The sequence below is a fragment of the Eublepharis macularius genome, chromosome 4 (assembly GCF_028583425.1).
Source record: "Eublepharis macularius isolate TG4126 chromosome 4, MPM_Emac_v1.0, whole genome shotgun sequence".
Lineage (NCBI taxonomy): Eukaryota > Metazoa > Chordata > Lepidosauria > Squamata > Eublepharidae > Eublepharis > Eublepharis macularius.
In genome coordinates, this window is record NC_072793.1 from 93,001,721 (window position 1) to 93,028,354 (window position 26,634).

Here is a 26,634-nt window from a genome sequence, read left to right on the forward strand (position 1 = left end):
GGGTCACCAACTGTGCCAGATATGATGCAAGAATGCTCCTTCCTGCTTGACCATAATAGTGCCGTGGGTAAACTCAGGTTGCGTTCCTTGTGCTGCCATGAAATGAGTGTCAAGCAAAAATTGACCCATTCGCTGGAACAAAAAGTTGTGAACTTGGGTATTTTCTAGTGTTCAGGCTTACACTGCCTTGTCTTCTACTAGCAAAATACGAGATATGTCTCTGAGATTGAGAAGGTAAAGGGTGGACAGTGGGTAAGATTACTTAAGCAAGTTCTAGTAAAACCAATATGTTCATGAGACTTGTCTATGTAGCGGATAGAGTCATGGAGAAAATGCATCCCTTCTCTGTTGGATTCCTTCCCCTGAATCCGAGGGCGTATGGAGCCCTCATCTGTACTAGAATGTGAACCACAGAAGAATTTGGCAATTCAGCAAGCAGAGCACATGATGTCCATAAAGGACACAACTCAGCAAACTATCACTAAAGCCTCAGAGAGGCAGCATGGGGAGGGTGCCTCCCGACCTGTGATCTGTTGGCAGAGCACATGGTAGGAGCAGTGTATGGCCAGATGCCAGTGAGCACCCCCTTGCACACACTGCCACCTCCCCTGCAAATCACCTCCTCATCATATAAACCGTGTCCCAGCTGGATGGCAGTGTGGTTGCCATGGTGACAGAGGGATGCTGGTTGCCTCGATATGCTGAAATTTCAGTCTCCACCCACACATCCTGGACCAATTCTCCATGCTCCTTCCTCCCCCTTCACATGAGGTCTCTAAATGAGGTCGCAAAGAGAACAGAATCTCATGCACTTGGGTCGGGTGTGAAAGCATTCGGATCCCTGCTGGCTGATTGGCAAGGTGGGAAGGAGGGGACTTTCCTGATCTGATATGGAAGAGAGGGTGGTATCTTAGAGACAGTCTCCATGGAAGCCCCATCACACAAACCCTGATAGCTCATTGATATGCTGTTACTGCTGCTTTAATTTCACTTTCGTCCTTGTGTGCTTCCCCCCTCCCACCCCCATACCTATTGGGCAGGCAGTTCAGTGCTGGAAACATGCGTAGGTCTTGCTCTCTAGGTAGGCAACTATCACACTATTTCAGAGGGGAAATGCCTCTCCCCATCATTAATTTATCCCTGTTCAAAGGAAGCCCCCTCCCCCGCCTCACAGTTTTGCATATGATTTGCCAAACGCTTACTGTTAATAATGCAGCATTAATGAGTGCAAGCAGTGGGACTGGATTCACCCTATACAATAAAGTGATTTATTTCAGTTTAGGGGAAGATATGCGGGTCATGTACAAAGCAAACATTTTCCTCCAAACTTTCCCAAACTGGTTGCCCCTTGGCACAGAGTGGTAAGTTGTTGTACTGCAGCCCAGGCTCTGCTCCTGACCTGAGTTCGATCCTGGCGGAAGCTGGGTTCAGGTAGCTGTCTCAAGGTTGACTCAGCCTTCCATCCTTCTGAGGTTGGTAAAATGAGTACCCAGTTTCCTGGGGGTAAAGTGTAGATGACTGGGGAAGGCAATGGCAAACATCCCTGTAACAAATGTCTGCCAAGAAAACGTCGTGATGCGACGTTCCTGCATGGGTCAATAATGATTCGGTGCTTGCACAGGGGACTACCTTTACCTTCCTACCTCCCCAAACCAGTTACTTATCTGAAAGAGCTGGGGAGTTTCACAATAAAAATAAAAAATAAAGAGTTGGGGAGTCTTGATTGGATTGTAGTCTTTGAAACCTTGGGGAACCTCTCTTTTCCTCCTAGCATTGTCAAGTCAAAAATTCTAAAAATAAGGGATATGTTCTGGGAAATTCAGAGCAGTGGTGTTCTGAAACATTAAAGTCTCTGTTACAATGAGCCCAGGATCAGGGGGCGTGGGGGGAAACATGTCACAGGACTCTCTTGGAGTGCACCTCTACTGCAGAGGGCCTAATCGCATGTTACAATGGCCTTGTGTCCTGCCTGTGCTGTGGGCATTCCAGCCTCAGAACATAATTCCCAGGCATATGGGGGTCCAATTTGGATTGGGACCTTGGATGAGAGTGGGGCTTAATACTCCCAATCATTTTTCCAATCTGCAATGGCCCAATTTGGGAAATTTAATTGTAGCCAATGAATATGTGTAAGTTCCACCAACAGGGCAAACAGCAGCTCCTTGGGACTGTTTCAGATCAGGAAAATAGCATGGGGCGGAGGGCTGAAGCCTCCTTTCTCTGCAGTCCCAGTCTGTATTGTGCTCCCAGGTGGCTGAGAATTAAGCCCCAAGCACAGAACTCCATGAGCATGTCTGTCAATATCTGTGGGAGATATGAAGACTTTGTAATGCATTGGAAGGCATGGATGGCAGGTTTTACCTTTCTCAGCAAAATCCTGACTAGAATCTGCAAGTAGAGAGGCCCAACAAAACTCATCTGAAACTACTAAAAATTGAGCTGCCCCCTGCCCCCCCCCAAATGTATAACCTGCCCTATGTTCCATTTTAGAGTGGGCTAAAGAGGTTGAAACTCAAAACTGGCTCGTTTGTAATGCAATGATACTAATGTGTTCTGAAATACACAGCATTTTAGCAGTGCGTCGGTGTCCTTGACTTTAGGCTTTCAAGCTCAGGGCTGTGTGTCTGCTGCATTCTGTGCAAGCACCACACAAGTGCAGAATGTGGTATTGGTGCAGAATTCATCTTGAGACATCACCTTTCCTTTTTGAAATGGACTGTGAGGATAAGGGTTGGACAGATAGTGCTAGCAGAGATCTCTGAAGTGGTGGTTGGGTGGGGGGGAAGCAGGATTTCTAGCAATCGGCGATGGAGCTCCTTGTCTTTCTGTGTGGCTGCAGAAGCATAGTAAGTTGTGAGAAGGAGCCAGCATAAACAAATCTACCTAACAGACCTACTTTATACAGGTAGGTTGGCTAGGCTTTTTTAAGCACATAACCTGGCTTCCCTTTGTGCACAACTGTGATTTTCTTTTTAGCATAGGGCATGTATAGACTTGACCTTACTCAATTTCTTTCCATGAATGTATTTTCCAGGGCTATATACACCTATGAGGATGACTCTGACAACCTGAAACTGGCTGCCTCAGGAAGTGAGTATTCTACACACATGCACACTTTGCCATTGCCTCGCCTTCCTGCTCCTGGGCAATTAAATGCTCTTTTGCTTCTTCATGGCAGTTTTCAGTGTCACATCAGCTCTCCCCCCCCCCGCCCCCAAATCTGTCTCCTTTCTTCTGCAACAAAGAGTCAAACTAGAATGGAGTTTCATTAGGATATTAGGTGGCCGTGATTTATGGCTGTGCCCAGAAGGCAGAGGAAGAATTTTCAGCCTTGTTGTGGGTTCTGTCCCCTCTCCAGAAAAGCCAGAAGGGTTCTGGAAAGAGAATGTGTCCCAGCTGTCTGTTCTGTCTTTCCCCAGCTGGTGGTCTGCAAGAGCTTTCCAGCCACTTTGAGAATCAGAAGGTGATGTATGGATTCTGCAGTGTCAAGGACCCACAGGCCACCCTACCGAAATATGTTCTTGTCAACTGGGTAAGGCTATTTCCAAAGAAAACTGGGGACAGGAGTTGTACAGAGGGGACATTTTTTACTAGCTGTAGCTTTTCCTGTTACTACAGTCCTGTGATGGGGGGTGGGGAAGCCACATCTAATGAAATTTTCTCTCCTGGGCAGTTCTTAAGGCTACAATGTCTAGATCAGGTATGTTTGCCAGCCTCCAGGTAGTGGCTGGAGATCTCCCGCAATTACAACTGGTCTCCAGGCCACAGAGATCAGTTCACCTGGAGAAAATGGCTACTTTGGGGGATGGACTCTATGGAATTATGCCATGCCAAGGTCCTTTCCCTCCCCAAACCCCACTTTCTCCAGGTTTCTCCAGCTTTAACCCCCCGGATCTCCAGGAATTTCCCAACTTGGAGCTGGCAACCCTAGGATCAGGCAACCTTATAAAGGCTAGGATTGTAAATGTGCTCAGGGTGATTTTGTTGGTACCCAAGGTTGTGACATGATGCAGAATACTGGAAGGTCGTGTTTCATCTTGAAGGTCAAATCAGACATGACTTTTTCTCACATGAAGATAATTCCAGTATGGGAAAGGATATGTGCCTCTTTATTTGGGAAGGAGGGCATGAATGTTTATTTTGTTGTGAGAATGTGGGCACATAAAATGTGGGGCCGGGGGAGAGAGTGACCCTTCTAGCAGAACTCTTGCTGACTACTGGACTGCCATGTATTTAACTCTACTGCCCTCTAGTGGAATTAGATTTGTTCTAGTCACGTTCAATCCATAAACAACCCGTTCCAATTTGACTGTTCTCATTTGTTACATTCCTTTGTCCCACCAATAATTGCTTTGCTTTGGCTTGGCCCGACTCCCATCTTTGCTACTGAGAATCTTTAACATACACACCCCTTTTTGGAAAGGACTCTGGGCCAAGCTACACATGACGAATGACACTTGAACAGCAAGTGTATTTCTCCCTGTTCACTTGCCCTCCACTCAATCCACTTGCCGTTCAAGTGTCATTCGTCATGTGTAGCTTGGCCCTCTTTTTCATTCATTCGCTTATTTAAAAATTGCACTAAAGAATGCACCCAATATCTAAAAATAAGTCCATACGTAATTGCCTTCTATGTGTGATACATTCAAATGTTGATAAATTTATAAGGTCTTCAATCCAATGATTTACAAGAAGTGTGCTTTTGACTTTCCAGTGCTGAAGTATAAATCTTTTAGCAAATGTAAGGGCACAGAGGGTCCATTCCCATTGACCATCAGTTAGATTCCAAAAGTCAGGCAAATAGTTTAACAGAGCATTAATATCCTCAAAAATAAATGAGTTTTCTAACACAAATTTAACGTGACTAATAATTTCCTCCCAAAAGGGCTGAATGACAGAACACATCCAAAGCATATGCTTAAGAGATGTATCTTGTGAATTACATCAACAGTTAGACACTGTGCTTAAACCTTTAATAAAAATGATGCTGTGGTGTTCAATACACCCCAAACATAATTTTTTGCTGAATAAGTCACAACTTAAGGTCCATAGTAGCAACAGGTAAATGGCTTAAGGCCTTATCTCATTGCTTTAGCAAAATTGGATACTCCAGATCATTATTTCATTCATCTCTAAGGCTCTGTGTATCGTATTTATTAATCAGACCAAATATTTTTATTCAAATATTGTAGGTTTCATTTTCTGTATCAATACAGAATCTCCAAAAGTGGGGAAAATTCTGAAGCACTCAGAGCTGCTGGGCCATATTTGGACACCAACAAATGTTGCAATTGTAAATACTGCCGTTCAGCAGAAGTTGAAAAATTGACAAGATATTGTCATCATTACCTGTCAATTGATCCAAAGTAAAAATTCCCTTATCTGTCCAAGCTTTACATAAGGAAGATTTCGTCCCAATTTTTAAATCTGGATTTGTCCATAATGTTAGTTTAGCATGTGAGAATGGGTAAAATTGATATTTTCTTGATATTATGCACCATACTTCTCTAGCTGCAGAGATTGTTGAAGGAACAAAGTCCATTTTAACACAAGTACACCCTAATGCATTCCACTTAAAAAGTGGTTCCAAAAAAGAGGCCCCCAAGAGAGCCCAAGATGGATACTCCAAATGAGGGGAGGGATCCCAATAATTTGTATATGCTAACAAATATGTCTGATGATAATCACTAAGGTCTGTAAAATCAAATCCTTCATTAATTGAAAGTTGCACCCTCTTTAAAGAAATCTTGGTGGTATTGAACCCCATGTTTCTTCAGTTGAGCTTATAAGTGGCCACAGTCCCACAAGTCTCTGAATTTCCCCTCAAAAGGTAGAAGCTGGTGGCCTAGCAAGAGCCTCTTCACTTTCCCTAGATGGCAGGATCTGCTGTAGAGAAGTAGTCTTGAAGATGTTCTCTGAGTGCACTCCCACAAGGAGAAGACTGGATATTAATGCTTTGGGGCTTGGGGTAGAACAGTGGGCACTGGGTGGCTGGGTGGGGTGGAGGAGATGTCTGTGCTTTGCTGGCATAATGGTACAGCTGTTTTTCTGCAGCTGTTCCAAAATCACCAAATATATTGCTGCATTTACTCTCCGTTCTGGATTTCTTGTGTACTTGTGCCATCTATGACTGTGTTGTTGCACTTGCTGCTGCTCTTACAAAGTGCTAACAATTCCTCTCTCTCATTATCCTTTAACCTGACAGGTAGGAGAGGATGTAGCTGATGCCCGCAAGTGTGCCTGCGCCAGCCATGTGGCCAAGATTGCAGAGTTCTTCCAGGTTAGTGACAAATTGAGAGGGAGACATATGCAGATACAAATAGGGGAAGCTGCTACTATTATGTACAAATGTCAGAGCAGCAGTCAAGTTATATCATTTGGAAAGGGTGCTTGGTCTTTGAGAATGAAGAGAAATCACTTCATGATTGATCTTTTGGTGAGGAACTGTTGAGATCTGTGTAGTCTAAACTGCCCTCTTTCTGGGCAGCTAGCCCAGTTCCTTGCCCCAGCAATGCTCAGTTTCTGTGATTTGAATGTCTGATCCAACAGGGCGTGGATGTAATTGTCAATGCTAGCAGTGTGGAAGACATCGACCCAGGAGCCATTGGGCAGCGGCTCTCAAATGGTCTGGCCCGCATTGCCAGCCCAGTGCTGCACCGCCTTCGCTTGCGTGAAGATGAAAACGCCCAACCTGTGGTAATGCTTCCTGCTCCCATGTCACCCAACCAACCTCATGTTTCCCTTTACGCTGGTGGGAGAAGGAACAGAAAGAGCAGGACACCAGCTGTTTGTGGACTTTGGGAGAAATCAGTTGTGTATTCAGAATGAGAAGGGCAATGTGATGTTCCTGCATGGTCACAGGAAGACACTACAGCCCTGCTGTAAGAAACTGCAGTCTGCTGTGAAGAATTTCTTGCCCATTATGTCCCCTATATTTTATTCATTTATTTACTTCATTTATACCCTGCCTTTCTCCTTAGTGGGGACCCAAAGTGGCTTATATCATTCTTGTCTCCTTCATTTCATCATCACAACACTTACTTGTGAGGTGGGTTAGGCTGAGAGCATGTGACTGGCCCAAGGTCACCCAGCTAGCTTCCATGACATAGTGGGGATTCAAACCTGGGTCTCCCAGATCCTAGCCCAACACTCCAACCGCTACACCACACTCGCTGAGAACACCAGTGAGAACCAGAAATGAGGCTTTTCAATAGGGTCAACAAGTATCTCCTGTCTGAATATATGTATTTGCACACACCCTGACTCGGCTTCATTATTCCAGGGCACAACCTATCAGAAAACTGATGCAGCTGTGGAGATGAAACGACTCAACCGGGAACAGTTCTGGGAGCAAGCCAAGGTAGGTGGCTGTGGAGAAGGCAGCCTGTGGGCAAGAGAGGCAGGCACAACACACTCTTGGGCTGCATCCACACATCATTGGATATTGTGCTACAGCACCTGAAACATCTTGTCAACACCTGAAAATCCAGTTGTGAATTATTGCTAGAGCACAGTGTGTAGATACAGAGATACCTTTCTTTGTCCTCATGCCCTGTACTGTTGTGGCATATTACTAGGTGGGGTTGGCATTGACAGTATCACTTTGTCTCTGGTAGAAGGAGGAGGAGCTGCGCAAAGAGGAGGAGCGGAAGAAAGCCCTGGATGAGCGGCTGCGCTTTGAGCAAGAGCGCATGGAGCAAGAGAGACAGGAGCAGGAGGAGCGTGAGAAGCGCTACCGGGAGCGTGAGGAACAGATCGAGGAGCACAGGCAAGGGGGAAGCTTGGGTGCCTGGCAGCGAGGTGGTCATGGTGATGGAGGGGTGAAGAAAACCAGGAAATGCAGTCAGGGTTGAGTGCAATTTAGCCATAAGGCTGTGGACAAGCCAAGATAGACGAAAGTGGCAGTTGTAGGCCCACTGCTCTCTAATGGTGTCATATGCTGAGTGTGAAATATGATGAGATGCTTTGTCCTTTTGTCATCCCTGACTGCGTAGCAAAATTAGGGTGCTTTGTTATTTTATATTATCTTTTGTTTGGTTGGTTTTGTCTTAATAAGATGCCTCCCCATTTCCCGGGTCAGGCATGACCTACGACTTCATCTTTGCATTAGAGAGGTGCCATGGCACTGCTGATGTCACTACAAGAATGCCCTTCTGCACTGGAAGAGCATTGAGGGAGAAAATGATTTTCTTGGCCACACAGTGCTCCTTGTTATCTGGCCTATGCAAAGAGCTTCTTTATTACGATAGAATATTATGTCTCCAGGACCAAGGTCACCCAGCAAGCTCCCATGGCATAGTGGGGATACAAACCTGGGTCTCCCAGATCCCCCTCTGACACTCTAACCACTATACTATGCTGGCTTCTGGTCATCTCTTGTCGGGCTTTGTATATTCTGGGGTGCACTTCTGCTTCACACAGAGCAATAGTAAGACCCCCCAAATGCTTGATAAGCACCATGTGCAAATTGTGTGCATGCTAGAACACTTCCTAGAATACTCTACAACTTACAGGGACTTTGTGGCAGATGTGCAGAGGTTCCTGGGCAGACGAATTGGTTTAGAAAAGATTCCCTGTAGCTACAAAGTTTCTGGGTCATTAGTATGGCTTGGCTTAATCTTAGCATTCTTTCTCATTTAGATTTGTTCTCCTAATCAACATTTCTGCCTTGTTTTCTGGGACTTTGCTGGTGCAGTGCTGTAATTGACAAAACTTCTTTAATGAAGGGAAGGTTGGCTCCTTTGATCAAAGTAGCAATAGCTATCAAGTGTCCTCCTGACATAATGGGTCGAAGGACTGCCAGAAAGATAGACCTGATAGGTCCTGTGCCAGTTTCTTCATATGTGTTTGCATGCATGCAGGGCGATGCATATGTGTAATTATCTGCTAGCAGCCACTGAAGCTTTTGTTATTTTGAATTTGTTTTGCATAATATAGTTTAATTTTATTGTTTCTTAGGGTTAAAAGGACTGTTGCAGATCATAGGAGACCTCTGTGTGTGTGTGAGAGAGATCATTATTAAAAGATGTTTACTTTAAGTCGTTCTCTTAATAAACAGGAGCGCTGCTGGAGAAATGTAAGGAGGGAAAGGGTTCAGTAGTTTGAACCTAGCCTAGATGAGACATACTCTTTCATTGTCTGGTAGATATTTGAGGGAGTCGGGTAGGCTGAAAAAAAATGAAATTTTGGATGCAACAGTGTATTCTAGTTGAACTTGAAGCAAATACTACTTTAGGACAGAATGCCAAATATTAAATGCTGGGGTTAGAAATAAGAATAGCCTGGGTGGACCAGATATAATTGCTCTGCATATAACAAAATTAAAATGTAACAAAATTAAAATTTAATAAAGATTGGCATGTATACATAGCATATATTTGAAACATTTGAAACAAGCTGTTTCTTAACACAGCATACAGTGGTTCTTCTGGGCTCTCCAGTTAGGCTGCAGCAGGAATGTTGTTCAGTTTAGTACCCCTATAAAAAGGGATGCAGAGCAAGCTTTGGAGGGGGCTTACAGGAGACCCACGGAAGTGATCACCAGGTAGGGACTGAGATCTACAGGGGAATTATGGAACAAAACAGTCATTTGTAATAAAGAAGCTAGAGGTCAGTTTGTTCCTGACTAACATAAAAAAAAATTCTGTGAGGCAGCCAAGCCAGCCTGTGGGTCTCTTTAAGCCACTGGAGTTTAGTGCAGAAATATCTCATGTCCACTTCTTTGCCTCCCTCTCAGGCGAAAGCAACAGAGCCTGGAAGCAGAGGAGGCCAAGCAGCGGTTGAAGGAGCAGTCCATCTTTGTAAGTGATGCTTCCGGAGCTGGGGGAGGGTGGCCCAGGTATTCTGCTGGCTCCCCCAGGATTGTGGCAGAGGTAGGAATTGAGCACCAAGGCTGGCTGGTGACGTTGTGAGCCCATTCTGCAGCTTCCCCAAGAGCTGTGCTAGGTTAGGGGACAGTAGGGTCTTCTGGTGTGGTTGAGGTGCCCTGGGGCTGACGCTGACCTCTCTCCCTAGGGGGAGCAGGAGGACGACGAAGACAGGCAGCAGCCCAAAAAGTCTGAGTCGGAGGTGGAGGTGAGTGCGGCCCCGGGGCACAGCATGCATTGCGTAGGCAGCAGATCACCATACACCCTACAGGGCTATTGCTGCATGAGGATTGTTGTTGTTGTACAGAGTTGGGGGGAGGCTTCAGTTTGGTTGCTGTTGTCATGTGAATGAGCTGGTGTGTGGTGTTGAGAAGGAAGTCCATGCTTAAAGAAAGGCTGGTTGTCAGTTGTACCTCTTGGAAGCAAGATGGAGTCTGGGCTGTGTTGTCTCTTCTCCGTTGCTGTGTTCATTTTTGTCAGAAGCCAGTTTGTGCCACTGTCGCCGTTTTGTACTGCTGTGTGCCATTGCAGGGAGTGGGGGGGGGGCACACTGCTTATGTGTGTTGCAAGTACCATATTCTGTCACTATTGCTCTGGCAACTGCATGTGGGGGGGATTGACTCTGTTTTTGACTGGGTCTCTGCCAAGTGAACGTGCTGTGCCTGACATTGCTCCCTCACCTCTTCCCCCTGTATCCTGGCAGGAGGCAGCTGCTATCATTGCTCAGCGGCCCGAGAACCCCCGTGAGTTCTTCAGGCAGCAAGAGCGAGTGGCGTCAGCAAGTTCAGAGACACCCCCGCCCTTCAACAGAACAGGTAGGGGAGAACACATCATCACAGGTTAGGGCAATAGGAAGAAGAGGGCACATTTTCATCAAGGGCAGGGAAAGAGGGAAGGTTTCAGGGAGCAATGACTAATCTATATGGAGCCAGACCTGGCTTTTGAGGTGGGAGGTGGGCAGGTAGGTCTCTAGGAGCAAGTAGATGGGATCCAGAAACCTCTGCTATGCGGCGAGTGTGGAGTGACTTGGATCACTTCTCTTAGAACAGGAAAGCAGGGGAGAAAAGAAAGGCCCAATCAGATGGTTATTTTATTGTTTATTTTGTTAACAGAAATAAAATAATAAAAAGTCAGTAAATGCAGAAGGTGCATAGAGAGCAGATTGTGCTTGACTGCCTTTGCCACGTTTCGTCTATTTCATAACTGACTTTTGGAACTCACTGCAGCAGGATGTGGTTTGGAATTTAGTTTGGGGGTTTTGTATAACGATATTTGGAATCAAGTTTAATAACCAGAATATCCAGAATGATCAGTGTGCTACCAAATTCTGGAGAGTGATACAGACTCTACCTTTGGGTTTCTCCTAAGGTACTTTCTAACTAGCACTGGTTAGAAACGGGGGGCAGATTATTCCTCCTTTTTCATTGTCAAGGGTCACAGTGTTTTTCTGGAGTATTGGATGCTGCAACTAGTGCAGGAGGGTTGGGTGCCATTGCTGTAGATCAAGCTTCCTAAAGCCTGGCTTTTAAAGGTGTGATGGGGCGTCTGTCTATAGGGCAAGGAAAGGCTGCTGTGCTGCATTTCGGCATTTGAGAATGTAGGGTGCAAGCAGATGGCCACCTGTCATATAGTCTCTGGCTGGAAATGCTCCAGTCTTGCTTAAAACTGCTGTGGAGTCACCTCCACAACCAGCTTCATGTCAACTGGAGCTTACAAATCATTGGCTCCCCACGTGGAATGTAGTCAGATGGTGACCCATCCACCCTTGGCAAATGGTCATCCATTTTAGCAGGGTGGGCAGTTCCGTTACCTTGGCAGTGGGAGCCCTCTGTGCTCTCCCGCCCTGCTTTAGCCAGTCTTGGAGAGGAAATGGTGTAAGAGGAGTCTATTGGTACTCTAGGACATACACAGCTGTCTAAGAAATGGTGCAATCCAGGCTGAAACGGTCCTCTTGGCAGGTGTGGAGATGTGTGCAAAAGGGCAGCTGGATTCAGCCAATAAAAGAAAGGCAAGGAATTTAGACATACTGCTGGGGCCTGAATCATGTCAAATGGGCCTGTGGCCATGTGGGAAGTTTCGTACCAACTGCACAGGAAGAATGGAGGCAGCAGAGGGCAGTAAGACCCGCTGGACTTGTACTTGCTTTGGGATGTGGCATGCAGTTTTGAAACCCTTCAGACCTGGGTTTGGGTGAAGAATAAGGGCCAAGCTACAAGTGACGAATGACACTTGAACGGCAAGTGGATTGAGTGGAGGAGAGCAAGTGGAGGGCAAGTGAACAGGGAGGAATACACTTGCCGTTCAAGTGCCATTCATCACTTGTAGTTTGGCTCTTAGACACATCGCAGATGCTTAAGAAATAGGGTTGCCAGGTCCCCTTACCCTCCCGGCGGGGGGGTGGGGGCTGGCAAGGAAGATCTTCCTCGCACGCAGTGCAGTTCTGAGAGTAACGGCATTGTGGTGGCTGTGGACATGCTTCCAAGCTTCGCAGGGGCTGATTCTTTAAGAATTGGCACCAAGCGAAGTGTGGGAACATCCCCTGTGGCCAGTGTGATGACATCACCCCTGGAAGTGACATCATTGTGCCCCGCTGGAAGTGCACCTGCTGCAGACTTGCCCAGGAGGTATTTTGCCTCCTGGGTCCATTCCCTGCAACTTTGCCCCCCCACCAGCTTGGTGAGTGGTGGTGAGGAGGAGGCTGGGAGCAGGGGATCCCCTGCCCCGACTGGGGGACTGGCAGCCCTATTAAGAGTTACATTTCTACCAGGATGGGGAGGGGGTCATTGGGCGCCTACATGCTGGAGAACTCCTTGGCACCTGTATCCTTGCTTATTTTGGCTCTTGGGCTGTTTGCTGCTTCTGTTTCTGTTTGGGGTGAGGACTATGCATGGTGGCCTTGGGTTTGAATTTCTGTAGTGTAGCTTGCGTTGGCTCTCTTGGGAAGCAGATTGTTGAAAACATAACAACATTCAGCATGTCCGTTTCACAGCACCTGTCTCCTGCCTCTTAGCTGCCTCTTTCCCTTCAACTCTCTTGCATTCCTCAACCTTTCTTGTGCCACCTGTGCCCTTGACACTGATCCACCCGGGCCCTCACAGCCCCCAGACACTGCATTCCTGAGTCCCTTACACTCCCCCCACGCCCAGTGGTGTCCTCCAGTAATCCTGAACTTCCTTGTGACCTGCATCCCTCCTATTATTTCCCTGCCTCCCCAGCCCCGAAAGTGGGCATTGAATGCCCAGTGGCATGAGAGGGGGGCGGGTAATGGAGTGGGCAGCTGGAGGGAAGACTGACCATTCTCTTCTGCTTTCTCTGTCTCCGTCCGTCTGTCTGTCTTTCTCTCAGCAGGTCGTCTGCACTGTCCTTTCATAAAGACACCTGACAGTGGGCTGCCTTCCTCCTCCTCTTCCTCCTCCTCCCCTCCACGGACTCCCTTCCCCTATATCACTTGCCACCGTACACCAAACCTCTCCTCCTTCTTCCCATGTAGGTAGCCAGGCCCAGGCCGGGCTTGGGGGAGTTGGTTTGGGGAGGCAGCTGCTTAAGGGGACTTGCCCCACCCTGTGCCTCTTGGCCCCGCCCCACCCAACCTCACTCTGCAGGCCCCTCTGAAAGGAGGAGCTAGAGTTCAAGAAGCTAGCCACAGAGACTGCGCCAGGGAAGACTCAGGGGTCTGATGCTCTTCCATGTACATGGCATGGCAGGCTGGCTCCGTTCCCGACAGAGTGTAGCCTCAACTGAAAGCAATGGAGCTGGAGAGAGCAGGCACCTTGCATCATGCATCAGCAGCTCCAGTCCTCAGGAGGGCTGGCTTGGTCTAATAAGGATGCTTCTCTTCCTTCCCTCCCTCCCTCCCTCCCCTCACTCACACAAAAACATCTTGACCAGTCTTTGCATTAGCAGCCAGACCCCAAATCTGAGCATCGGATTGAAGGCCAGCTATGGAGGCCACAAGGGAGTTGAGCTTTCAGCATAAGCCACAGTTAGGATGCTTAATCTCCTGAGCGGAGTATATATTGTTCCTTCTTAGAAAAGGGGGACTAGGAGTCTGGGCATATATAAGCAGAAGGTGAATAGGCCAGGCTGCTGGGGTTGTGTCTATGCTCAGCCAAGTGTGCAGCAGTAGTGAAGTGTAGCTTTGGGTACCAAGGTGGAAGCACCCATGTAGGGCAGATCTGATTTGCAAAAGTTTTCCTCTACCCAGATGTTTGCAGTGGGAGTTGTTCTTTCAGGCTGTTGGGTGGGGGGTGGGGGTGGGGGGTGAAGTTTAGAGGGAAGTAAAGGGGGAGGGGCACTATCCAATCATTCCTGTTTCGTATTGGGGTGACGTATGGCCTCTTTCTTGCATTTGCCACCACATTTTCTTGGGCTATGTGTCCCAAGAGCACTACATAGTACTCCAGTCTCTGCACAGGCAGCAGAGATGGACTGAATTTGTTAAGTTTTCCAGCATGTCTGTTAATGAAAGCAAGGAAAGGTAACCTGTGTAGTGCAACTGGCTCCAGTTTGTAAACTGGCTTAATCTGAATGCGCAGATAAGTTGGAAAACTTGATGCAAAAGAGCAGCTCTTGTTTTCAGATGAAGCTACCATGTCTGGATACAGTCACCGAGGGTGTGGCACTGGGCTTTTTGGCTCCCTCTTAAGTGTCTACATGACTTGTTCACAGGCAGCCAGACGGACACACACAGAAAGGTATCTGCCTCTGCCAGTAGCCCCTGTGACTCCAGTACAGCCTCAACGCCTGTGGGGGAGCAGATTGAGCGTGCCCTGGATGAGGTAACGCAGCAGGATGCTTTAAAAGGTAGGTCCAGCAGCCCAACTGCCCACTTCTCAAACCTGTTGCTGTCCTCATCCCTCCTGATAGATCATAGCTGGATAATCAGACTGGCTGTTTCTGTCAGTCCTTCAAGCCACGGATTCCCTTGACTGTGAACACGGTGAACACTCACAGTCTCTTCCTCCCTCTTGCAGACTCCTCCAGCCCAAGCAGTGAGGAGACTGCCGTGGCACCTGCTACAAACTGGGTTCCTCCCAGTGTGGAGCAACCAGTGGAGAAGGCAGAAGAGCCCCCTGGGGTGTCAACCTGGCAGGAAGCTGACTGGACAGAGCCCCAGCAAGGCGGGACGGGCCTTGCTGAGGACCTGGCGTTCCCGGAGTCCAAAGAGGAGCCTCTGTTCCCAGCAGCCCCACTGCCCATGCAGAATGAAGGGGCACTGGATCTGGGGGAGGCCTTTGGGTTTTCCCAGCCACCTGCTCCCCCATCAGAAAATCTCCTTGACCTGTGGCAGAATGACAGCACTGTCCCAGAACCCACCCCACCTGATGCCTGGCAGCTCCAGGGTGGGCCTCCCACTCCTGCCCCGTGGGACCTTCACGATGGGCCTCCCCCAGCTGCCCCCATGCTAGCTGAGGTGGGTGTCCCCCCAGGGGCACCGGAACCCCCAGCTTCTGCAGGCCTCACTGATGATAACCTGCTGAACTTCAATGACCTGCCTGAGCCTCCGGCCACCTTTTGTGATGCTGAGCAGGATGAAGAGCCAGCAAGCATCATTGCCATTGAGGGGCTGCATCAGATGACCCTCAGCTATCAGCATGCCCTGCAGGAGGCCTCTGGGGTGCACCAGGAGCCCCAGCTGCTCACCAACGGAGAGACAGCCCAAAAGGAAAGCACGCAGGTAAGGAGATGCCTCGGGAATACAGGCTCCAGAATGTTTGAGGGTGACCCCCTGTTCTTACCATAATCAACAGAGGCAGCCCCAACCTGCCCTCTTGCTGAGCTATGGCTTGCTAAGGCACAGACAAAAATGCTTCTCTTCTCCTTTTACCACCAACTGGAATAGTAGTGGCTAAGCTTATCTCCTTTCCTACTGAAAAATGGATTTGCTGTAGCTAAGAAGGCTCCACAACTGCATTCTAAGGTGATCTGTGTTCAGTTTATGTGGATTAATTACCCTTCAGTACATTTCCTATCCCATAATGCAGCAGAGGGCATGAAAGGGACAACATTCCCCCCACTCTGAGTCCCTTTTTGTGTGTTTGTGGGTGGCTTAGGCGGATTAATCTCTACTAATAAATGTGAGTACAGAAGCCAGGGTGACCATTACTCTGGCTTTACTAAGGGGGAGCTAAAGGAAGTGAGCATCTTCCCAAGCACAGCACCTGTCATGCTTGTTTTCTTTACCAGACCAGCGAGGGTTATTTCAGCCAATCTCAAGATGAAGACTTCAACCAGTCAGAAGAACCCTCTGCGAAAGCTCCTCCTCCAGTGTTCTACAACAAGCCCCCAGGTGAGCCCAGAGATTGGCAGGTGGGGAAGGAGGGGAATGATAGTTGGTGCCACACTCACCATGCTGGCAAAGATGCTGCCACCTAGGCCTCCGGCTTTCCTGGGGACCCAAGGAGTGCTGGCTTTGGGAAGGAAACCTTTCTGACTCCCCTTTCCCCAAAGCTAGCCCAAACAAACTCACCGTGCCTGGCCCTACCCAGGGCTAATACGTTTGGTCTCACCCTCAGAGATCGATATCACCTGTTGGGATGCTGATCCAGTGCCAGAAGAGGAGGAGAGCTTCGGGGGCAGTGTTTAAGACTCGCCCCCATGTCCACCTCCTGTATCCTGCACCTAGCAAGCCCGGCGTGTGCAAGCCTGGAGCAACCGCAGTGAGGGCCTGGTGCCTGCTTGCTCTGTATTGTAGCCCTGCGGTCCAAGGCCTCAGATTGTACCCCAGCCAGATAGGATGTTCTCCATGGTACTCCGGGGTAACTTTTCCAGCGCGCGCTCTCTCTTTCTCTTTCTCTCTCTTTTTCTAATGTTGTCAATAGGAAACGTGTAAATCTGCCTGGTCCCCTCTTTGTTGGTAGCTTCCTTGCAGCCCCTCTCCCAATTGCCTCTGCCTGTTGGGTATTTTCTGACCTCCCCCCACCCAATGCCAGTGATGCCATCTGGGTTCATCTCCTGTGTGTGCTGCTCTTGGGGGTGGATGGGGGAGGGGCCCTTCCTCCTCTCAGAAGACTCTGCCCAGAGCGTTGAATATTTTGCACGAGTTTAAAATAAAATATGGCAATAAAATGGCCCTCTGCGGGCAAGGCTCTGGCACCTGTCCACTACCTTCTCCCTTTGGTCTCAAACACCCCTGATGCCCAGGGACATGACAAGAGTCCTGTACAGCTTTGGGCTCCAACAGGAGTTAGCAGCAAAGAACTTGTCCCACCCCAGTTCAGCTCCATGGCCCTGTGTTTTAAGAGCAAGCCCATTCCAGACCCTTCTCCTTAGGCCTCTCTTTGCCCTGGGAGCCTCGGACAAGGGAAAACCCCTCTTTCCCCCTCTCCTCTTTTCCTCTTCCATTCCATGCTTGGTTTCCTTTCTCTCACGTACAGTAACTGTTTTTTTGAAAGCACAAATTCTGTAACAGCAATGTGCTTATGTATGTTAATAAATAAAATGATTCCAAGCAGGGCAGCTGGCTTTGCAGCACAAGGTGCTTTTTCGAAGGAGAATAGTGAAAGAACACAGTTCTTTTTTCTGAGTTATGATGCAGTGGGGTTTCTTTCCCACAGTGCCCCCAAAGCAGAGAACCCGAGGTCTTTTAATTGCTCCCTGCCCACGAGTTTGCGCTTTGCCCCAACATCCCAGACTTGAAGACAGTAAAGTCCCGACTCCTGATTTTCACAGCTGTTGCCAAATGGGGAATTTTTTGCATGTCTGTCATTTGGTTTCTTGATCAAATATCTGAAGTTTTGAAACTGGGCCATGGGAGTGGTGGATGGATTCTGCAGAAAACAGTGCAACACTTGCATCCTGCCTGCGGCTTTTTCTTTGCATAACTTCATTTATACCCCACCTTTCTCCCCAGTGGGTACCCTTGTAGATTGCATGGCTCTGCAACCACAAAAGGTGAGAAATGTATTTCAGAAGGGGGAGAAAAATTAAATCTGAGTTTTCAGATTTTGTGTCACAAGCAGTCAGGAACACAGATTAATGATTGTGAACATCATTATGTAGTCAGCCAAACCCTGGATTAAGCCATAGCCCATGGTATAGAAAGTGACACTAGGCGGCGCAAGGAACAAAGGAATGCCTTCCTGGAACACGCTGTCTTCAGTAGGCAGTGGGAAACAGAAGCCTGATCTCTGTAGGAGGGGATTGCTTCAGTATGGAATTGCTTCACTTCCTATTGCAGTACAAGTGAAAGACCTTTTTCTTGTGCAAAGACTCATCAACCACCCAGTACCAGGTTTGTAATAAATCAGGTTCCACAAACTTTATTATTGTCAAAATGTAACAAACAAAAAAATAGGAAACAAAGTTTAGGCCAAGTCAGAGGCCACCTTGCAGTCAGCACCAACAGAGCCTGTAGTGGGCCCAGAAAAAGGGAGTGGGCGAGATTGGGGAGACCAGCCCCAACCTCACCCCAGCCAGGAGGTCAATAGCAACTGTGAAGGCCTGTGGCCCAGGCATGGCTGGAAGGCTTGGGCTCAGGGGCTTGTCGCTCCTACAGCCCAAGGGAAACAGGCTGCCAGGATCCAGCTTCTGTGCAGCAGCCACAGTCCCACGCAGCATATGGCACGCCTGGCATATTAAACTGCCGTAGTCCTGCCAAATAAAGGCATCGAGACAGGCAGGTGCCAGGGCCCAGGCTCATAGCTGTCTCGGGTGCTGAGTTCTGAGTCTGTCCAGCTTGGGAAGATGCGCTGCGCATGCTCCGACTCCAGGTAGATATTGGTGCACGTGGGACCCCGGCTGGCTGAGCTAGACAGGTGGAGGGCTGAGCCATAGCCCCGGTCCAAGAAGAGGGGCTTATAGCTGGGTGGCTGCTCCTGCTTCTCTGGTGGCTCATGGCTCAGGAAGGGAGCGTTGATCTTGCGGTACAAGCCACGTGTGTCTGTCAGTACTTCACTGTAAGGTGGGGGGGGCTCAGCCATCAGCACTGCTTCCTCATAGCAAGGGGGCTTGGATGGATCCGGCTCTGCAAGCAAAACAATCATAGCCATTGAATGTAGGGAGCTGCTAGGGAGACAAGCAATTCCCACTCCCTTTGCCCTTCTGAGCCTGGGTAACATTTGTCTCTACCTTGTGATCTGAACTAAGAGCTAGCCTCTCCCAAGCCAAGTGAGACAGGATTTGCACACATTTTGTGTCCCTGGCCCAAGAACTAGCAACGCCCAGAGGGCCACATACAGCAGGTTAAACTAACACAATCACTGGCTGGAGGAACTGAGGCCACACCTCACCGAAATGGGAGTTTGAAAGGCAGTTTATCTGGTCAGCAACTACCTTGCCTTCTTCACAGAGAAGCAGGTGGACCTCTCTGCCCATCACTAGATTATTGGCCACTCCCAGCTCAGCACTAAAGAAGTTGGAGCTCTGTAGGATCTACAGGAACAATCGCTTAATGATTTCAACCTTTCAGCAGAGCGGCCCTGATAGCCAGTAACACATCCACAGGTCTAGGTCCCTCCCCAGAACAGCCCTCCAGCTAGTGACTCAGTACCACAGGGTGCTAAAAGCTCCTTACCATGCCTGCAGCTCCAGGGCCTCGGGGGTGGGAGGTGGGGGCGATGCGGCTCAATACGGATTCGGTGGGGCACAGCAATGCCTGGTGGGCTTCTCATGTAACCTCCTCCATAGGCAGGGCCCCCATAAGCAGGGCCTCCATAACCCTCATAGTGCAGGGGTTCCATCTCCAGGGTGCGCAGGTGTTGCTCCCGCAGCCGCTCCTCCTGCCGCCGTTTCATGCGCCGCCGCAGGTAGCTGCAGAAGCAACACAGCAACACAATGAGCCCCCAGATAAGCCAGAAGCCAGCAAAGCAGGTGAGGAAGGTGTAGGTGCCGTGGGACATCACCATCTTCACGCCTTAGAAATGGTGGAGGGCCCTTAGAAGTTTCTCTCAACAGGTTTTGGAAACGAGGATCTTCAGCTCTGGCCGGGGTGGGTGGGAACCCTCTCTCTGATCTTCTGCAACAGGCAGGAGGAACAGCTTAGTTCTGCAGATGAATTTGTCTCTGTTTCCCTTGTGGCCCAGTCATGTTGATTAGCTCCAAAACCTCCCCTGTGCTTTCATCTGAACGTACTGTCTCACTTTCGGCAAGTAATGGACAGAACCCGCTCTTAGCCACACTACAATCCAGGTGCCATCCTTGGCATTTTTTAATCAAGGCAATAAAATTGTGAGCCAAGGCCCGTGTGCTGCAGCAGCTCAGCCCTTTCCAGTCACGCAGCCTCCAGCACGCTCTCTGCAGCCGTTGCCATGGAATCACTTCACTGGATGCAGGAACAAACTTGGGTCTTTCACAGAGGGGGAGTTCTTGCCCCTAAAGGCGCCCAGTGGAGGACAGGAGGGTGTTGAGAAGGCTGGTGGGCACGGCCTGCACTCTCTTCTTGGAGGGGCAGAGTTCTCGGATACTTGGGGTGACACGACCAGTAACACCAGCACCCAGCCCAACTTCTTCCCATCGCTGGGTCAGGGCATTTGGGGACCAACAGCAGTACTGACAGGAATTCTCTCTCTGTAAACAGATAGACAATGCCATTCAGTGTAGGAGGGGCACAGCCATGATCTGACCCTTTCCTCAATTTACACAAGCAAAGGTGAAAGAGTTCAGGGAGGGACCACAGTCACTACCAACACTACTGCTACCCTGAAACAAGTGAGCCTCTAGGACAGCCTACCATAAACCAACCTGTAGGCTAGCCCCAGCTGGGAAGCTTCTTGTTCATTGATCATCTGGGTAGACAGTGTTCACACAGTCCTCTGAGCAAGCATCCTAGTTGCTTTGGCAATACAAGCCACCGCCTACCAGATGGGTGTGTGTAGACAGCCATCCAATTACACATAGCCACAGTGCTATCCATACACCCATGCTCACATGTACTTGCATGCATGTACAGCACATGCAAACCAGCAGGTGGCCTTTCTGTTTTTCATGCAGATTCCAGCTAAGCCCAAGCCCCCACCATCATAGTTATTTCCACCCAAGTGACTGTCTTGTTTAGTGTATCAAACGCCTGGGATATGCAGCTGCCCTTGCAGAAAATCTGGGCCGATAAAAACAGCAAGACCTCCAAACGCAGGTCTGCAGCAAGGGAGGCCAGCATAAAAGCAGAGCTCTGCCTCCCATTTCCTCTGAGTGGACCTGGCAGTCCACTGCGCTCATCTGCTCCAGCAACCAGAGCCGCAGAAGTCTCCTACCCACACACCTCACAGCTCCACCCCTCAAGAGTCTGCTTTCCACATGGCACAACGGAGAGTTGCCAAGCTGTGCTCATCTCATGTTTTGACTTCCCTTAGCCTTAAGTGGGTAACAAAATTTCTGACCACTAGCCTCTTGAGCAGGATGTGCTCCTCCAGTTGCAAGCCACAATCTTCCCATAACATTTTATTGCAAATACATGAATATCAGCTTACCCTAAACAGTAAGAACTTGCAAAAGGCTATGAGTCCCTGCACACTTGGCCTTTGATAAACATGATGAACAGTAGCTGATTATGGCAGGTGGTAATAAAACCCTTCTGAGAAACTCTACAACTAGGAATACTTGCAACACCTCTTGCAAAACCGGTCAGCTTCCAAAAAGCCATCTAGCTTAATTAAGAGACCAACCATCTCTAAACTGAGCTATTCCAACTTTATTATTACTTAGCCTAAGCAACCTGTCGATCAGAGTTAAAACCAGACACAAAAGCTATGTGGGCAGGCAGTCCTGGGTCTTGTGTGGCCTTCTAGAATCCCTGTGGTACACTGGTGAGTATTTTAAATTTACAAAGCAAACCTGTGCCTTCAGTTACAGCATAATTAGCTTGTGAAGTGATGCAATCCTGAGAGTATGTATCCTTGATTCAGTGTGTAAATATTTCTTGTTGAATCAGACTAAGGTCTACCTAATCCAATATTCTTTGTATAAAGAAGGCACTAGGAGGCGGATGGCCTCCTTTCTGCACACCTGTCATTTCAGAGGGAGGGGCTAGTCACACAAGAGCCAATCAATATCCAGTTAGAAGATGCATTATAGAGCAACCAGAGAAACTGCTTGAAAAGTGGACATTTCCTGGACCTACATAATCTCTTTGACAGGTGCATCTGGTCACCCTCTGCTGCATGTCTTCTCCATGGTGGTCCTATCATTAAAAAGTTGTGTGTTTGAATTGAATTTTACTATATTTGTGGTTCTCCTATAATCTTCTGTCTCCTTTTAATAGGGTTGCAAAAGTACTTCACCTGAGGCATTGTTGGGGTTAAAATGAACAATTGTGTAACTCTTCTTATCTGTCTATAGGCCTATTGCAGAAAAGTATTAGAACTGTGTGCATTAAATGAGTGATTACAAGCTACAGGGAAAGAGAAAACTCTCTGGGTGTAGGTGGTCAAATCCCATTCTGAAGTGGAGCAGACTCCTCTGCACATAACTAAGTCAACCCTGGCTCTATCCATGAAGTATCACTGAGGCAAAGTAAGGAAGAATGTTTGGTGCCAATATGGAAGGGACGGGGGAAATCACAACTACAAATAAGTAAGATTTCAGAAAAATATTCTTTCCAAAATCTATTCATAAAGACATCCATTTCCTCAAAGGAACTCCAAGAATTCTGAAAGCGAGAGGCCATCATTCAGCTGCCATTAGATAAATGCTACAGCACAGACTGCAAGTCCTTTGCAATAGTACTGCCACAAGCATGGAACTGGAGTGGACACAGAATTAAGGTTTTTTTTAAAAGGCAAGTTTCTAGACCTCATGACCGAAGACAGGTCTATAAGTATGTAGCCAATGCCTAGAGCAATCTCACAAAACCAGATTCAGACTTTCAGGGGGAAAGGCTTCATGGCCCTGCACTTCATACAATTAGAAAAAACAAACGGATACAAGATTACCAAATAGTAAAAGCACTGCAATAAACTAAACAATAGATAATTCACTGCCCTTTACAGGTACCACAAAACCTGCTGTGTGTTTCACCCTGCCTAATGGCAGGGCCAGCCCCAATCTTCACAGCATACAAACCAAACACAAAAAACAGCTTTTCTTGCACAGAATTTGACTCCCTCTCTTAGTGCAGTGTACAGAATAGGACTGCATTAATTTGCCTGAAGCACAGTATAGACGATTCCAAGGCAAAGACAAGGTTGCAGTCTCAGTCCTCCATAAGGAACAACCTTGACTCTGTAAGTTTGTTGGCTGCAATCCAAGAATAAGAGCTCACAACGTTCCTTAATCTTCCTGAATATACTGCAGTACATGGAAATAGTACAATTCAATGGACAGGACCTAGGAAAATATGAATTCCATACTCACCAGCAGGGCAAGCACCAACTACAACACTTTCCAAGCCAAAAATAGAATCCTTACTGACTCACAACCCTTAGCACAGTAGTGCCATGGGATATTGATGGCAGTAAGACCAGGCAACAGTTCCTATGTGGAAACATTCCCAGTTCACACAGGTAGACCTTCCCAAAAGAGAAGAGGCACAATTCTTCTGAACTCAACTCATATATACAAGCAGCAAGCTTTGAAGCCAGCCCATTATTCCATAGGTTGTCCCAGTAACCCAAGTGCTTTACATTTACTGTCCTTGAAGGGTTTTTTTTAAGCCCCTAGTATTTAAGATGAAAAAGAACAATTCTTTTAAAACATACATTGGATCTTTGCATGCCCCACCAATGCTTTTGGGGAAAAGTTCCAATAAGGCTCATTACCTCTCCCCCTCACCTAGAAAAAAAGGAAACGGCAATCCTCAATCCTTGCAGTGGGCAATATGGATTCCAACACCCAAATCATGACCATAAATGTCAAAGCAAAGCCGTGGCACCTTGGCAAGGATGACTCTTGAGCATGAATCTGGCCTAGTGTGAGGCATGCATTCATGGAAAGCAGAAAGAAATGGTTGGCATGCTGCATTCCAGGGTGGGGGTGGGGGCAATGGCATTGCATCAAAGGACCAGTCCACCTTAACAGCATACCTTAAACAGTACAGGCTGTCAGTGGGCTCCATCAATCTATCCAGGGTTTAAAGCCTTCCTGGCCAACTTAAAGTGGGAGCCGCTGGCCCCAGCTATGCACTTCATAGCCCCTCCTAATTGAGATCCACCAAAGTAGGAACTAACCATGGACTGCCAAAGCTTGGCTTCAAAGAGATGTTGAGAACATCTGTTGGCCTCTGAGAGATGCTTCTATTACCATCAATGTCTTCAGACCAGGACTGTTACATGTTGCCTTTGCACAATACAGACACATAGTTTTCCCTGTGCACATCAACATCTCATTCATGCATATGACACTAACAGTCCTTGCACGCAGGCAAGTAGGTTAGATGCATGGGGAGGTGTGTGTGGAGCATCAGAAAGAATGGGAAACAAGCAAGCCCTCAATACTCTCTGACACCCAGAGAGCAGCTGGTGCACACAAAAACACAAAGACCTTTTCCTGCCTAGGCACTGCCTATGTGCACACACATACAGTTCAGTTCTAAAGCATGTGAAGAGCCCCCCTGAGCATGTTTCCCTCTCTCTTCTGAGCATATGTAGCCTCCAACTCCTTTAATTCCTAAAAACAAAGTAGTGATGGGACTTGTCTGCCTGAAAGTTATGTCTGTTGCCTGGAGGGCACTCACTGGGGGGGGGGGGGTGGAGCATGAGAGTCTGCAAAGGCAAGGCACATGCCCAGAAGCACTTTTATTTATTATGCATGTTCCAAGCTCTGGTCTTGAAAACAGATTCCAGAGCTGAGCCCTGGTGCCAATTAAGTTCTAGAAACCAGACCCTCCAGTTTTGAAGGTGTCAATTTAACACCAAAGGCTATCATAGTTCCCAGGCTAGGTCTTTCTCCTTTTTCTAAGATGCGTACTGGACAAAGAATAAGGACCAGCTTGATCTGTCATTGTGCTCTGGTATCATTCCTTCCACCCCAATCTCCTACTGGAGTATAAAAAGGGAAATGTCTCTTCTTTCACAGGAGAAGGAACTTGGTTCATTCCCCCAAAGGGCAGATTAACCCCCTCCACTCCCAAACAGCGTCCCGCTTTGCAGTTCTGCATCCCGAGAATCCAGCGTGGCCTAGCTAGCTCCCTCCCCGTTTTTTTTATTTTCACAACCATTCCTGGAGATGGCTGATGCTTAGCGTCGCGCCCGACCCTGGGACTGGTGTGACCGCCGCCGTGCTCAGGGAGAGTCCCTCAAGCACTAGACGCTGCCACGCCACACTGCTGCCCTTGCTAGCGTACATTACACCCACCTTTGACGAAATGCCCCCACCGTGGGTGCACCGCCGAGGTGGCGTTTGCACAGGAGCCCCCCCCCCCCCACATACACACACTTCCTCAACGCAAAGATGGGCGCGCGTTCACACAGACAGGCGAGAACGCGCTAGTCTTTTCGCCTCGCCTCCCCCCACCCCAGTTTCTTCCTCCATGCTGCTAATCGCCTCCTACCAAGTCCTCTGCCAGCCCGGGCAACAATGCCGCCTTTCCCAACCGTGCAAAGTCCCCAGGTGCCCACAAGCAACAGGAGGCAGCGAAGTGCCAATCCCAGACTGCCTCCCCTGCCAGCGCCCTGCAGGCGAGCATCCTCTTTCTAGCCCTAGAAGGGACAGCCGCACTTGGGGCAGGGCGGCCGGCTGCCTCTCCCTTCTGCCAAATGCAGCGCGGGGGCGGGGGCGGGGGCGGGGAGGCAGGAGCCAGGCACCTGAGCGCGCAGCCCGGGCAGGTCGGCGGCGCCTTCTCTTCCTCGCGTTAACAGGAACGGGCTGCAAGTGGGTCTCTCCGCCTTCCCGTCGCCTCCAGCGCTGAGTTCAGGGATCGCCGGTGGGAGCCCCATCTTCGGGAATCGGAAGAGCCATCCCTAGCCTTCGGTCCGGCACTGCAGGGACACAGTCGCGGAGCGCTCTGTCGGCGATCAGGGAGCGCAGGGTCCGGCGTGTTGGCCAGCGCTCGCCTTGCCCATCGCCCGGAGCCGTAGCCTCCACGCGGGCGGTGCCGGGACTCTTTGTCTCCTCCGAGTCGAGCGCTCCGCTCTCTCCCTTTCCTCCAAGCTCCTGTCTGGCTCGCTCGCTCCTTGCCGGCCCCGCCTTCTGGCTCCTCCCCCTGGCGGCGGCGGCGGCCCCTTCCAGCCCAGCTCGGGGGGCTTAGCGGGGTTCTCCTCCGAGAAATCCCCGGGCCTCGTTCCGTCCGGAATGGAGATGGATTGGTGTCGGATCAGCAAAAAGAGACTCTAGCTGGCGGCGAGGAGAGCAGCGCGCCAAGCTGGCAGATCCCGGAGACGCCTTTCTGCTCCCGTGGTTGGAATTTCCTGCCGGGATTTGCTTGGCTCTTCTGCTGTGCTTTCCGATCCGGGCGGGTCTCGCTCGCTTTCTTAATGTCACAAATGCAGCTTCGGCACGGGATAGCGGGCCAGGGCAAAAAGGGGGTGGGGAGACTTTCCAAAGGTCTTATCTCTCACACACACCCTTCAAGAGAAATCCGCGATTTCTCACTTCTCACTTTCCTTGCCAAGAATAGTCCCTAGGACTGAGGCCTTGATTCATAGACTTCCCCCGCACATGCACACGCAAGATGAGATCTATTCCTAGACTCTTATCTTGTTGAATATAAAAGAGCAAGCACCGCCCCCCCCTGCAAAAACAAGGGCTGTGGCAAGACCTGAATCATTTAAATCTTCCCATTCTTACGGATGATGGGGATCCTTAAATATTCTCAGGATCTAGGTTCTAGATCTGTACTTTCCATTTGAAGCCCTTGCCTTCCGCCATGATGGTGGCCAATTTGCATTGCTATCTGGGA

At 48.9% G+C, this 26,634-nt stretch overlaps 2 protein-coding genes across 4 annotated transcripts in view; one reads left to right on the forward strand and one right to left on the reverse strand.

The window, feature by feature from the left end:
- The window catches only part of DBN1 (drebrin 1), a 34,089-nt gene extending 16,774 nt beyond the window's left edge, over window positions 1-17,315 (forward strand). The window contains exons 2-14 of one of the 2 annotated variants that reach the window (XM_054978544.1): window positions 3,035-3,090; window positions 3,420-3,532; window positions 6,206-6,280; window positions 6,550-6,696; window positions 7,283-7,360; window positions 7,617-7,768; window positions 9,737-9,800; window positions 10,015-10,074; window positions 10,570-10,681; window positions 14,535-14,669; window positions 14,840-15,543; window positions 16,053-16,155; window positions 16,382-17,315. In XM_054978544.1, coding sequence (XP_054834519.1) covers window positions 3,035-3,090; window positions 3,420-3,532; window positions 6,206-6,280; window positions 6,550-6,696; window positions 7,283-7,360; window positions 7,617-7,768; window positions 9,737-9,800; window positions 10,015-10,074; window positions 10,570-10,681; window positions 14,535-14,669; window positions 14,840-15,543; window positions 16,053-16,155; window positions 16,382-16,452 — 1,870 coding nt within the window. In that variant the 3' untranslated portion in view covers window positions 16,453-17,315. The remainder of the gene's footprint in view (window positions 1-3,034; window positions 3,091-3,419; window positions 3,533-6,205; window positions 6,281-6,549; window positions 6,697-7,282; window positions 7,361-7,616; window positions 7,769-9,736; window positions 9,801-10,014; window positions 10,075-10,569; window positions 10,682-14,534; window positions 14,670-14,839; window positions 15,544-16,052; window positions 16,156-16,381) is intronic. The other variant, XM_054978545.1, reaches the window with a different exon arrangement.
- Window positions 17,316-18,111: 796 nt separating this feature from the next.
- PRR7 (proline rich 7, synaptic) lies at window positions 18,112-26,063 on the reverse strand. Of its 2 annotated transcripts, none has more exons than XM_054977738.1 (3): window positions 25,541-26,063; window positions 19,381-19,616; window positions 18,112-18,831 (listed from the first exon to the last, which is right to left on the reverse strand). In XM_054977738.1, the coding sequence occupies exons 2-3, from the start codon at window positions 19,598-19,600 to the stop codon at window positions 18,443-18,445; spliced, it is 609 nt and encodes a 202-aa protein (XP_054833713.1). In that variant the 5' UTR covers window positions 19,601-19,616; window positions 25,541-26,063; the 3' UTR covers window positions 18,112-18,442. The 2 variants fall into 2 exon arrangements, with proteins under 2 accessions (XP_054833713.1, XP_054833712.1); XM_054977737.1 differs by having other exon boundaries at window positions 19,381-20,372.
- Between the last annotated feature and the right edge of the window lie 571 nt (window positions 26,064-26,634).